This window comes from Manis pentadactyla, chromosome 1, assembly GCF_030020395.1.
Source record: "Manis pentadactyla isolate mManPen7 chromosome 1, mManPen7.hap1, whole genome shotgun sequence".
NCBI lineage: Eukaryota > Metazoa > Chordata > Mammalia > Pholidota > Manidae > Manis > Manis pentadactyla.
In genome coordinates, this window is record NC_080019.1 from 103,110,235 (window position 1) to 103,123,926 (window position 13,692).

At 37.7% G+C, this 13,692-nt stretch overlaps 1 protein-coding gene across 4 annotated transcripts in view; it reads right to left on the reverse strand.

Moving 5' to 3' along the window:
• PLD1 (phospholipase D1) overlaps positions 1–13,692 on the reverse strand; it is a 220,028-nt gene that overhangs the window by 66,303 nt on the left and 140,033 nt on the right. For all 4 annotated transcript variants that reach the window (XM_036930885.2, XM_036930886.2, XM_036930887.2 and 1 more), the window contains 3 exons: positions 13,417–13,535; positions 11,867–11,980; positions 1,814–1,924 (listed from right to left, as the gene is read on the reverse strand). In XM_036930885.2, the coding sequence (XP_036786780.2) occupies positions 1,814–1,924; positions 11,867–11,980; positions 13,417–13,535 (344 nt within the window). The remainder of the gene's footprint in view (positions 1–1,813; positions 1,925–11,866; positions 11,981–13,416; positions 13,536–13,692) is intronic.

The window sequence follows — 13,692 nt, forward strand, 5'->3', positions numbered from 1 at the left end:
ATAATGGTATAAAAGGTTTAGTAGCTGCATAAAGGAATTTCTAAAAAACCAAGGTTACCATATTATTATCATAATGGTATAAAAGGTTTAGTAGCTGCATAAAGGAATGTTAAAAATTAGGTATAAACAATTACATGTCCTTTTATACACATTTTTATAATATATCTGTAATTTATAAGTATAATCATCACAAAGTAATTTTTGCTAATCATTTTAAGGAATAGAGACAAATAATAAAGACTCAAAATATGATTATCATGTCTTTGCAACATTATCATTTTTACTACTATAATGGTTCTACACTTAAGTGCGTAAATCTGTAAATTGCCTCCAGAAACCAAACTTACAGGAAGACACTGCACAAACTCATTTGAGAATGTGTTTCCCTTAGGGCATCAGAAATCAAAAGTGGCATACAAACCATGTTTGTTTTTCTGAATTCATACTGCAGATAAGCTTAGTATTCCACAACAGCTGTAAACACTCACTAGCCACATGTCCCTTCCTTTACCTCTCCTTTTTCGGGGAGAACAACAGGGTGAATGGCAACTATTTGCCTCGGCTAGAAGCACGCCAGCCAGGTTTGTGTGCACAGCCCTGTGTATCGATCAACATGGCATTACTGACTCATTTAGTCCTGCAGAAGCATTAATGAGAAAAGCTACTAAAAAGCTAAAGCTAAAGGATTCTGGGTAATGGATGAGATAGCCATTAACATTTTATATTATATTATTATTAAAATTAGTAATATTCCTAAGCTCCAGACTCTATTCAGAGTTCACTAATTTTTCCACTGATGTCCTTTTCCTGTTGCAAGTCCCATCCAGGTTTCAACACTGCATGTAGCCTACTAATATTTTTAACTAGCTTCTCTTTCTCCAGGCCTGTGAAATGAAGCTCCAATTCTTTACTTTTGCCTTTAATAAATTGTCACTGCATGGAAGGAGAGACAGCAGGATTCAAGGGGAAGGACAGTAGAGCTAAAATAGTTTTCCCCAGATAATCCATTTCCCTCCACACATTTAAAAAAATTCAGTGGGAAGAAAATACTAACACAAAGAAGGGAGATGTGCTTTGATTTATTTTTCCATTATCATGACTTTTTATTTGTTCAGGGGTTGCCAAGTGTTCTGAGCTAACTTTATAGCTACTTTGAAGTGCAATTAAGGTTTCCAAACTAAAACATGTTTTAGTTTGGAAACTTAAACCCAGATTTTCTCCTATTCTCTCAACAGAAACTCTGGGATCTGAAAAATCTTTATAATGCTCTTTATAATGAACAGTGGTTCACACAGAATTGAAGAGGTGGTACCTGTCCTCAGTATTCCCCCATCTTCCTTTCCCATGTTCCTTTGCCTGCAATGTCCGTACTCCAACATCCCTAAAGTAGTGGCACTCAGGCATTCCATCTTAGCAAGTTACCGTGTGTGCTCTCCTGAAGCAGCACACGCTTCACACTTACGCTCTCCAACTCCAGCCAAATCACAAGTTACACATCCTTGCTGGGGTATTTCTGACTAATAATGTCACAGTGAGTTGATGGATTTTAATAACAAGGTTTGGGGGGATTCCCATTAGAGTCATGAGTTAATGAAAATGCAAGGTGAATGTCAGGTACACTGGGGTGGTAAAAATTCAGGTGAGCTGAGAACTCTTCGTATCTCAGCATACACTGATTAATATAGTAGGTGCTGAATTCCGGGACCCTGCAGTCCATTATTAACTAATTAATAATTAATGTTATCAATTTCAACCATCTCACCATATTATGGGAAGGCAGTTTGGCATACTAATTCACATGAACAGGACTTACTTCTATATAAATATAGTGCTTGCTGTTCTTTATCACATTGACGTAAGCAGCATGGATGGACTCTTCATGGTACTTTATACCAGCAGACCAATCAGCAGCAGAGCGGAGCAGCTACAAGGCAGCAGTGAGAAATGAGCAAACATAGACAATGGAAATGACAACAGACATACTCATATAGTGAAGTCAATCCTTTTACTTCTGATTGATTCAATAACTGAATGAGTATAGTGGCTTGAGTCTCATGAGAGAAGGAAAGTAGCTGGGTTGGGTACTGGTCCTTGGAGATAATCCGTAACAAAGAAGCGCAGCTGGAAATCATGTCCTGAATATCCTCTTCTACCCACAAATATTTTTGTTCAAAATTGGAAACCATAAAATGTGTTTTTTGCCAAGAGTATTTCTGAAGTACCTCTTCTGGTAGCTATAAGCAGGGTAATCCCTGATGGTTCCATATTTATACCAGAATGCCTGTTGTTCTAGTATTTACTAATATTACCACTTTTACTCTCAAAAGTGTCCTAGTTTGAGCCATATGATCCAGTCACCCTAGCTCTGACCTGATAATGTGCTTATTCCTTTTTTCCCAAATACATATTGCTCAGATTAATACATTCTAAAAGATTCATTTAGACATATAATCTTGATTCTGCCTTTAATGAGCTGTCTGATCCTTGGCATGTCCTCTGTAACTCTCCGCTTTCCCACTCACACCGCCTCCGTCTATTCAGACACTCACTTGCTCCCACCTGGATTACACGGAGGGCTCCCAGCTCAGATACCTGAGTGTATGTTAAAAGCACTGATGCAGAGTGGGACTGCCTTGGTTCAAAGCTTAGCTCGACCGCTTAGTGGCTTTGATCCTGGTCAAGTTTTTTTTAACTTCTTTGTGCCTTAGATTTCTGTTTTATAAAATTTAATATCTATTTTATAGGGTTGTGGAGAGGATTAAGTGATTTACTATGATGTGTGCGGAAGGAGGCCTATTATCCAGTAAGTGGCATGTAAGTGTTTGCTATTATTAGTGAGAACATTAGAGGACGCATCTGAGCTGCGGCAGATGTCAGAGATGCTGCAGAGCAGACTGGCTGTGCACGGGAGGGTGGACTGCATGACATATAGGGGTTTTCAACACTGAGAAACCGTTGGTTATCATTTTTTTCAGAATTCTAACTGTTACTGCCATACAATGTTGGGAAAATAGTAGGTACTCAATAAATACTAATTAACTTTATTTACATAATAGTAGGACATCATAAAAAATCACTATAAAGCAGATTTGCTATTTTTGATTTGATGTGAATATTGAAATTGTCCCTCATGAGGTCAATTGAGTTAAAAATAAGAGAATGGCCCAGAATGAACAAGAATATATCAAATGATCCAAATGTAACCAGTTTTATATGTGTTACATATAAAAGGTCTGATTAACCTTTGTTTTAATTAGTAACTTCAAAAATTACATCTATAAGGCTAGTGAAATTCAAACCTAGTACTTACTGAAATGATTGATTGTGCCATCTTCAAAATGTTTATTTATTCAGTATAAGTGACTTCCTACAAAATAGCTTTCCTCAACATTTATTTAATTTTAATGTGCAATGAAATTGGAAAATTTAATTGTGAACAGAATATCACAATTAAATCAAATCTCTCAAAAGAAAATGCATAAGGAAAATTTAAATAAATGTGATCCACACTTGGAAAATACTTTGATTTCACATCTCCTCCAAGGAACTGCATTATTGTTCATGAGAATAACAAAGGTTGAACAAATAGGAGTTTCAGTTCTTATTCCACTCATATTTATGTCAAATTATGTTGCTGTGAGGCACAACCCTGAAAATGGAGGCTACATAGAGAAGGTTCTTTCTTATACCACACATACTGATCTAGTTCTATATAACTCTGAAAACAATGCATACAATTGCACAGTATGCTGGAAAGATGAGAATTTTGGAGATCTGTGTTATAAACCGAACTTACTAGCTCTTTCTACCTTGGATGAGTATTTTAATATCATGGAGACTCTGTTCCCTCCACTCTACAATTGAGCACCTTCTCTCTCACCTACACACACACAGCTGCTGTGAAAACCAAAATGGCATAACAAGCACAAACAGCTATGATATGTGCCACATAGTAGATGTTTGATACATGGGATGTCTACTTCTGAAAAAGTCATAGGCAAAGTTTATATACCACCTTGGTGGTAACTTCTTAGTCTTCCCTTTAAATCTAGAAACCTGATACTTTGTTTCCTTTCTCACTCTCAAAATATGCTGATTCAGAGATTTAATAAATTAATTCACAAAAGATATAGATTAAGAGTATCAAATAGGCTTCAAGTCTAATTGATTCGAAGTGGCTTCCTGGAAAGCTAATGTAGAAGTGAGGATTCTTGGAATAAGATAAACTGGGCAAGAAATCTTGACAGCCAATGGCTACCAGGAAGGGGAAAGCATGACAGCCAAATATTTGCCATCTTTCCTGTGAAGGATAACGGTGAAAATTTCTTTCTAGAAGCTTTTAAATGTTTAAAACAAGTCCATCTGTAAACCAAAAGAAGAACATTTTACTGTCAGCCTGAGGGAGGGCATTAGCAAAAGTGGAGGAGGGCCCTTCTGATACCTGTAAAACCAAAGCATTTCGAAGGTTGCCTACCTCCCAAGGGGATTCAGTGTTATTTATCCCATTGTCTGAGTCCAAACCTATATCATTTTGTCATAACTTTAAATGAAATTTTAAGTGAAAACTCATTTAATTAAAAAAAATCCTTTTTGTTTAACTCTGACCATGTCTCTCAATACAGAAAACAATTGCATGGGTATTCACTGACTATTATTCTAGTTAAAATCTATCTATTATCACAAGAAAACTGAAAATGTGAATTCCCCTTTTATCCTGCCTCTACCTCTGAACCAGGGACCCTGAAGGTATGTACACATAAATTTAACTGTTTTAAATGCCTTATGGTCTAGAAAGTTTGTAGACTGCCAAATAAGTCAAACACATTTTGATGAACTTCCTTGTTTTAAATTTAAGATTTACTCTCTCCTTTTTCTTAACTGGCCTGACCAACTTAACTCACACTTCAGTTTTAAACTTTCCTGAGTCAAGTCTCAAACTCCTCCAGACACATGCAGAAATGTGGCTTATCTTACTACCCCAAGTATACTTTGGATGAAATCTAACCCATACTTTTCAAACCTCAAGTCTGAATATCTGATTTTTATTGAAAAGGACATATTTCTGATTTTATGTTTTAGCCTCAAATTTTTAACTAGAACAAGTTATTTCCCTTTTCCTTTGTATTGCATCCTATTTTTTAACTTAAAAGGTAGCCTTCTCTTTATCCACAACTTCTAATCCCCTTACACACAGTGGGGCCAAGTTGAATGTATGGACTGAAATACAGAAATCTCTTCTTGAAGGAAAACTTTTCAAAACTTGCTTAATATTTGTCCCAAGTCCTTTTCTTTTACTGTAATGCTTTTATTTCCTATAAATTCAACATTTCTTCATTCATTTTTATTTCCCTAAGCTCCTAAGTCAATCATGGAGCAAACACTTTTAGGGCAAAAGCACTTTTTATATGACTCTCAAGCAGAAATTAGCATCCAGGTTGAGGATTGCAAGTGTTTGGGTCATGGCGACAAGGAATTGCTCGGATTGCTGACCTCATTCTCCAAGTCTGTGTTGAGGTGCATAGCAGGCCAAAAGCACCAAGAAATGATCTTTGTTCAAGAATCTGCCTCATATTATCAAGCTCTTCCTTCAAATAACCATTTTTCTGTAGTTGAATGTCGCCCATTCACATCACAGTATACAATCATTTGAGTAAGATAATGCTTTTGCTTTACAATGGGGAAAAATTAAGCTTGAGGTTAAAGGAGAGGAAGAAAATAAAACTTTTGGAAACTAAGGCTGATGGGGGGAGAAGTTCTAGGAAGAAAAGGTATAGCTGGGGGCTCTAGGGAGCCAGAAAGAAGCAAAAAGAGAGTTAGGAAAGGGTTTGGGGCTACAGCAACAGATGACCCCAAAAGGCAGGCATGCAGCTTTGCCCGGCTAGAGAGAACCCTTGGTGCTTACACCACCCTGGGACTTAATGGAGACAGCTTCTCTGCTTAGATGCTGGAATCAGACTGCTTAGAATCCAATCTCATCCCCACCATTACTGTGTTATTTTGACCTCTCAAAGTCTTAGTTTCCTCAATAAAAATAAGAGGTCATACAGGAGTACAATTTATAGACTGGCAAATATTAAATGACATAATCCACAAAAAGTTCAGTACAGTGCTGTGCATGAAGTAAACACTCCCCATTCATCTGGCTTCAACCAGCCAAGACCCGCAGTAGCCTGCACGGAAGTGTTACTGCATGAAGACCTGGTTCATAAATGGAAAACCAGTTCCATGTTAAGAAACTTCCTTAGAAGTAAGTGGCTTTCTTTCACCCTTACCTACCTACTTTAATCTATCACAGTACAAAACACTTTGCTTTCCTTTGAAATGGATGTTGATTTCTACACTGACATCCTTTAGAATGTCATTTAGACATTTTCCCCAGACATTCTTTTCCAGTAGTATAATCTGGATACCATTCACACTTGCCTGCATATATTTCTTTATTTGTTTTAATAGATAAAGAGATCAAAGACATGACTCCAGTGGAACTATTTCCCTCCAAATTTGGTAGAGGACTTCTCAGTAATGACTGTCTAAAGAATTGGCTTTTCTGCAGTAAGCTGCCCAATTTAATAAAAAGAATTGGTTCCGTTTATTGATTCCATACTGATGCTAATTTGGCATCAGGCATTTTCTTTTACCTTAATAGACATGTCAAATGTCCTCTGTCTTGGTCATTTATCCTAAGTGGCAATGATAGCAATCAGGAATCTAGTTTGCCCTTTTTAGAGAGAAACCAAGTTCTTTTATATACTCTGTACATAAATAGTTTCAGAACCAGCTCTCCTCCAAACCCTGGCCCTTCACTTATCTCCTGTTTTGTCTTCTCTGGGTGCTCGTGGCAGGCTTCTGCGAATGTCCAGCACTCAGCAGAAGACATCTAAAATTATTTAGAAAAAGTGTCAGTGGAAGTTGAAGTCAGCTTTCAGGTTTGTATGACGTTTTTAGAAGCAGAAATGTGTGTTGGTGGGGGCAGGCATCCATTCCACCTGCCATAGCTCCCGTCTGCAATAGCTGCTGTCGAGTTTCCAGCAATATGTGCCCAGGGATTATTTGGCCCAGTGTTTTTGTGTTAAAAAATTAAGTAACTGGGTTTCCTTCTGAAGATGAAAAAATAACACAGATTTTATCTATTTTACTTTATTAGGTCAAATGTTCTTTTTCTCCATTTCAATGAATGTATGGTATAAAGATTTTGTATCCAGAACTACCCTGATGACCCACCCAGTGAAATGTCAACTTCTTTGCTGCAAACTTTTGAAAATACGAGGGAAAGCTTGAAGGCTAATATGACTAATATTGATGTAATTCAAACTAGTGTGCTTTTCTAAGTGCTTCACATGGATTCGTTTTATTTAATCATCACCACAACCTGAGAGAGATATGCTTATGATCCCTGTTTTATTGATGAAGGAAATGAGCACAGAAAGGTGAAGTGACTTTCCCAAGGTTACCCAGTTAGTATGTAGTAAAGCTGGGATCTGAACACAGTCTGACTCTAGAATCTGCCTGTTTCTGTTGCTACACACCTTTGCTCTTTATCAGCTAATTAAGCTCATAGTCTTTAAGTTATGTTATAAACAATAAAGTATGTTAGACTATGCTAAAAAGAATAAACCTAAGGAAGAATTTTATTAAATTTTGTTAAATTTCTCAAACAAGAGTATGTAACAGTTATTTGGCTATTGCCACATGATAGCTAAGAAAGTGCAAAGTTTGAAAACATGTAATAATAAGTCTTTTAAAATGTAAATAACCTACTGCATACCCAGGTCCTATCTCCCTGCTGCTTTCTGGATTCTCTGGAAAACCAGGAATCAGGCTAGGCTATAGCTTTCACCCTCTCTCTATTTCACCTCACTTTATAGTCATGGCTTGAAAACAATACAGTCTAGAACAGGAGGAATAATGTTTACAGCCAGTACGTACTGTGAAGTGAAATAATACTGTGGTTACTTTCAAGGAAAAGGAGAAATGGAGCAGGGTAATTTCTTTCATTTTTTTTCAAATTCAGGTCATATCAGATTTCCTGTCTTATAAAAGATGCCCTGCCTGGCTGTACCCATTGTTTTTTGCAAGTAGAGTTATTTCAGCAGTTCTGAAAAACATGTGCTGGCAACCAGCAGGGATCCAGGTCTTAGGTCTAACAATTCTAAAATGGTAGGGGAGTCCTCTTTAAGAAAAAGAATACTGAACAAATATAAAATTGGTATATGCTAGAATTACCATAACAGCTTTTTTGCCTCTGTGCTTTCATTCTCTTTCTAGCCTAGTAAGTTCTTCATGGGTATGAATGTCATGTGCCAAAGTGTGTTTGTTCAGAGAGATGGTAACAGACATGTGACAAAATGAGAGATCCTCTGTCAATCAAGCTTGGGAAATTACCACAGCACATTCGCTCTTAGTGCTTTCATGATATGCATTAGCATAACAAAGACACTAAGAAATCCTGTATTTAAAAACCTGCAAAAACTTATATGTCAATTGAAATCCTTTTTGTGGAATAGCTATTAGCATATCACTGGTGAAACCCAGTTTGGGAAACTCTGACCTTGGTAATAATCATAAAACATTCATGTATCATGCTTCTGCCTGGATGAAAAAAAAGTTCCAAAGTTCATAAACACCTCTAAGATCAGGTGTAAAGTGACCAGGCCAGCACTCCAGAGCATCCCCAATCTGACTGTATGTCATCTAAACTTCATTTACTTCCTCTTCAAGAGGAATCCGCAAATGGTTTGTGGCAGTGGAGCCTACCATCGTCTAAGCAGGCAGGCTTGTTCCTTAAAGGGACACCAACTTCCTCCCTGGTCTGTATTTCCATAGTGGCATTTAATCCTATATCACGTCTTGTTTTGTTAACTGAATTCTTTAACATTATAGGTTTCTCTCCCTCACCTAACTATGTTTCCAGAGGCAGAGAACTCCTTTTCTATCTGCCTCCTCCGTATCCAAGTGTGTACAGATGACTTCACGGTGCAAACAGATGGCTCTTAGGAAATACAGGTTGACTGAACAAATGAAATAATGAGTGTGTGAGTCTTGATAAACTTCCTTCCAAATCAACTGGCTTTGGAGGTTCTTGAGTTCAGTCCATCTGAGCATATCAAGGATGAACATATGAGCATATTAGAAGAAGTTACTGATCTAGCCTCATCTCTAACACAGCATCCAGTGGTGCACAGAAGGTGAATCAGGGAAACATTTTTAGATATGCAGAGATTCTGTCTGCCTTACCAGGGCAGCTGGTTGAGAATACAGAAAACAGGGCTTTATAGCTGGCATTAGAAGATTTATGTATATGCAACACTGGCATGAAACACCCAAGGCTGGTCACAAAAACTCACAATTCCCAGCAATACCTTTTCAACAGATACTTAATTAGAACCTGTTAACTTTGATAAGTTGATCACTGTGTTAATTTTAATGCTATTTCAAATCTTAAATTGTCTTGTTGTCTTAATATTAAGGCTCTGATTTCATCTTATAGCATAAGCAATTTTCCTTTCAAGTAGAATACAGTTTAACAGGTTCAAAAAATACTCATTAGCTTACATATGAAAGCATATATGTCTGCACCCGTAAGTTTAGATTAGTTGTCTCCTTTGCCCGGGAATGACTAAATATTTGCTATAGGTATTGCTCTGAAGTGGCTTATCTTTCTGATTGTTCTATAAATTGACCTATGTTCTTTTTTATTTTTTATTTTGGTATCATTAATCTACAATCACATGAGCAACATTATGGTTACTAGACTCCCCCCATTATCAAGTCCTCACCACACACCCCATTGCAGTCACTGTCCATCAGCGTAGTAAGATGCTATAGAATCACTACTTAAATTGACCTATGTTCTAAATGTCTTTCCTTATATACACATACCTCTACTTATAAACAGTACAAAGTAACTGATTTTGGCATTTCATTTATATAATCATATTCACTGGAATCCATGTTTAAATTATATAAATCTGTATTAGTGAAGTCAGGAGCATATCGCTGGGTCTTTACTTAAACAGTACTTTTGATGATGCTAGTGATGACCTGGAACAAGAGGCAAAGCCAAAGGTGGCCCATCCTAGTTCTTCCATGTATGACCTCAGGAAGTCTGAGCTGGAGCTGGTAGAGGAAGCAGATCAGATAACAAAGGACCAGAGTAATATTTCATGCTCTACCTCTATCAATAAGTAGCGAGGTGATCCTGGACAAGTCTTGTAGCCCCACTGAGTCCTAATTTTCTTCTCTGTAATTTGAGATGGTTGGACTGGATGAGCTAAAATTTGGTGACTCTATTAAGGGAATTCCGTATGCTGTATTTAGAAATAAAAGAGCCTCTGAGAGGCACTTGTTAATTAGTAACTAATATTAGATTGAACTGTAACTAGCTTCCTAGATGCAAAGTTTCAGCCACATTCCTGGTGCTTAACTGGTATCAGTCCCAGGTTTCTTGTGTATCACGTTGCTAGGGTGACTTCAGAAGGAATTACAGGACAAGCCTTTCCTTGACTGGCATCTTCTAAGGAGATGCACTTAATACATTTAGAAAATAGTTTTAAGAAGAAGACAAATTGAGTATTTTTTAAATAGGGAATGTAACACTAAGTTTTAAAAGATCTGTTCAGATTTGTTTTGGAGTTGTCCTTACTGAAAAATCTGAAACCAATGTAATAGGCACTTAGTCCAATAGCAGTAATTTTACCCAGTATCTAAGAAGCTTCTGTACAGCAAAGGACACCATCAGCAGAAGAAAAAGGCAACCTATAGTATGGAGGAATATATTCATAAATGACATATCCGATAAGGGGTTGACATCAACATATATAAAGAGCTCATATGCTTCAACACCAAAAAATAATAATAACCCAATTAAAAAATGGGTGGAGGATCTGAGCAGATACTTCTCCAAAGAAGAAATACAGATGGTCAACAGGCACATGAAAAGATGCCCCACATCACTAATCATCAGGGAAATGCAAATAAAAACCACAGTGAAATACCACCTTATACCAGTCAGAATGGCCACTATCCAAAAGACAAGAAGTAACAAGTGCTGGTGAGGATGTGGAGGAAAAGGAACCCTCCTATACTGTTGGTGGGAATGTAAATTGGTGCAGCCTCTGTGGAAAGCAGTATGGAGGTTCCTCAAACACTAAAAATAGAAATATCATACTACCCATGTAATTCCACTCCTAGGAATTTACCAGAAGAAAACAAAATCCCTGATTTGAAAAGACAAATGCACCTCTGTGTTTATTGCTGCACAATTTACAATAGCCAAGATGTGGAAGCAACTTAAGTGTCCATCAACAGATGAATGGATAAAGCAGATGTGTTCCATATACACAATGGAATATTATTTAGCCATTAAAAAAGAAAGAAATCCTGCCATTTGCAACAGTAAGGATGGATCTAGAGGGTATTATGCTCAGTGAAATAAGCCAGGCAGAGAAAGACAAATGCCATATGATTCCCCTTATTTGTGGAAGATAAAAACAAAGCAAAACAGAATGAACAAAATGGCAGTAGACTCGTAGACACTGAGAAGTGACTGGTTACCATGGTGGGAGGGGTTGTGGTGGGTGAGTGGGAAGTTGAGGGGTATAAAGGGGCACAAAAATTCTCAGTCATAATATAGGTTGGTCACAGGGATAGTAGTACAGCATGGAGAATATAGCCATTGGTTCTGTAACATCTTCCTATGTTGACAGATAGTAGCTATACTAGTAGGGGGAAGGATTTAATAATATGGGTAACTGTTGAACCAATGTGTTGCACACTTGAAACTAATATAAGATTGTATATCAACTATACTTCAATTAAAGAAATTTTTACCCAGTAGCATTTTGTGAAAAAGAAAGGCCAGACTTACCTGCACGTTAGCATGGACAGACCCAGGCACTTGATATTTCAACTCATGGGCTGTAGTTTGAGACTTTGGGAGCAGGAAAGGATAAGAAAGAGACCGATATTTTGGTTTCATAATCTAAAGTAAAGCAAAACAGGTTAAAAAGATTCAAATGAGAAAACAGTTCCATTCTTCCCTACTTTGTGATTATAAAAGAAATTCAGGTTCATTTGAAAAAGAAAAATGTTAACAGTGTATGTTCCTATGTGAAGAGGTGACAGATGACTTATTTGTGTTGTCTTTCTATTTCCCAGAGGCAGAGAACTCCTTTTTCACCTTTACTTTTTGTAGTGGGCATGTATGGTTTTATATTTTTAAAGAAAGCTTAAATATGATCTAGAGTTACAGAGGTAAACAGTTGCAAAAATGGGGTTATTGTTTTGTAAACTGATTTTTTTACTATATTGTAGATATCTTGCCACAGTAATATAGCAGTACATGTCATTTTTTAATAGTTTCATAACAAAATGGTATAGAAGAATCATAATTTAATAAATTCATATTAATGAACATTTCATTTCTCATTTTATTTGAATTTTTAGGAGCAATATAAAAATCAATTACCTTATTGTGTTACTTCTTTAACTTAAATTCCCAAAAAAGATTCTCTGACTCAAAGGTTGTATCCCTTTTAAAAAGTTTTTTGGTGCCTTACCAATTGGTCTCCCAAAAGCAGAGTTTAAGAGCATTGAAAATCCCAAGCCCAACAGCAGATCTCAGGAGTGTGTTTTATCTTAGCCAGTCTAGTATGTTAAAAGTAATATCCCTTTGTTTATTCATTCATGCCCTCTAAATTTTTTTTAAAAATTACTTTCATTATTTCTACAAGTTTCTACTGTGTATAATATTTATAAATGAAAAATAAGATGAGACTCTAAGTTGCTAATAAAATTAAATATTTTTTCAAATTATCAGGGAGAATAATGCCTCATCATCATTTCAAGTAAATAAAATGGAACCGTAGGAACTACCTGGATAGTAGGCACTTTATATATGCATGTTAGGTCAGGGTCTTACAAATAATGTAGGCACACTAAAGAAATCACAACCTGGAGAAGAGAAGAATGGCTCCCTGCTCTCATAGTGCCCACCTTGCTCAGAACCAGCTCTCAAGGCGATGCCAGGACTGGAAGGACCTGAAGGCTGGAGCTCTCCCCCTAAGCCAGGCTGCCAGGCCGCCAGGCCCCTCCAGCAGCCCTCCAGCCGACAGCCCACACCAGATGCTTCATGCGCACTGAGCATCCAAGGAGTCCCGGGATCAGAACCACAGGTCCCAGTAGTAACATCTCTCCCTCTGTGCTCCGAGTGATCTGTGGTGTGAAAGTCAGGGAAGTTTTCCTTTTTCGTTTTCTTTTTCCCAGAGGCCCAGGAGCTCTGACAAGCAGGCACCCAAGAGCAGATGGGTGACAGGGCTGCCGCCACTGCAGCCCCTTCTTGCCTGTCCTCTAGGTTTCTCCTCTTCTAGGCCTGACTCTCTATGGATGGACTGAATCATGACAAAACTGTCCACGTACCTTTGTGAAGTTCCAGCGCTGGATGAAGTGACGTGCCACGTCACGAGCTGCCTTCCCATGGACCGCGGAGGCAATGTCATGCCAGGGCATCCGAGGCGTAGAGTATCTATCAATGAAGTCTGCCCAGGTGCCCCAGGCAAGATCATTAACTTCTGAGTCAGGGACGAAAGCCATCTGACCCCTGTTCTGATCCCAACTATGGTATGTAAAAGGGAATGTGGTAGTGTCCACCTCGTATATAATATGTATTTCCTGGCTTGGGTAGAACAAACCCTT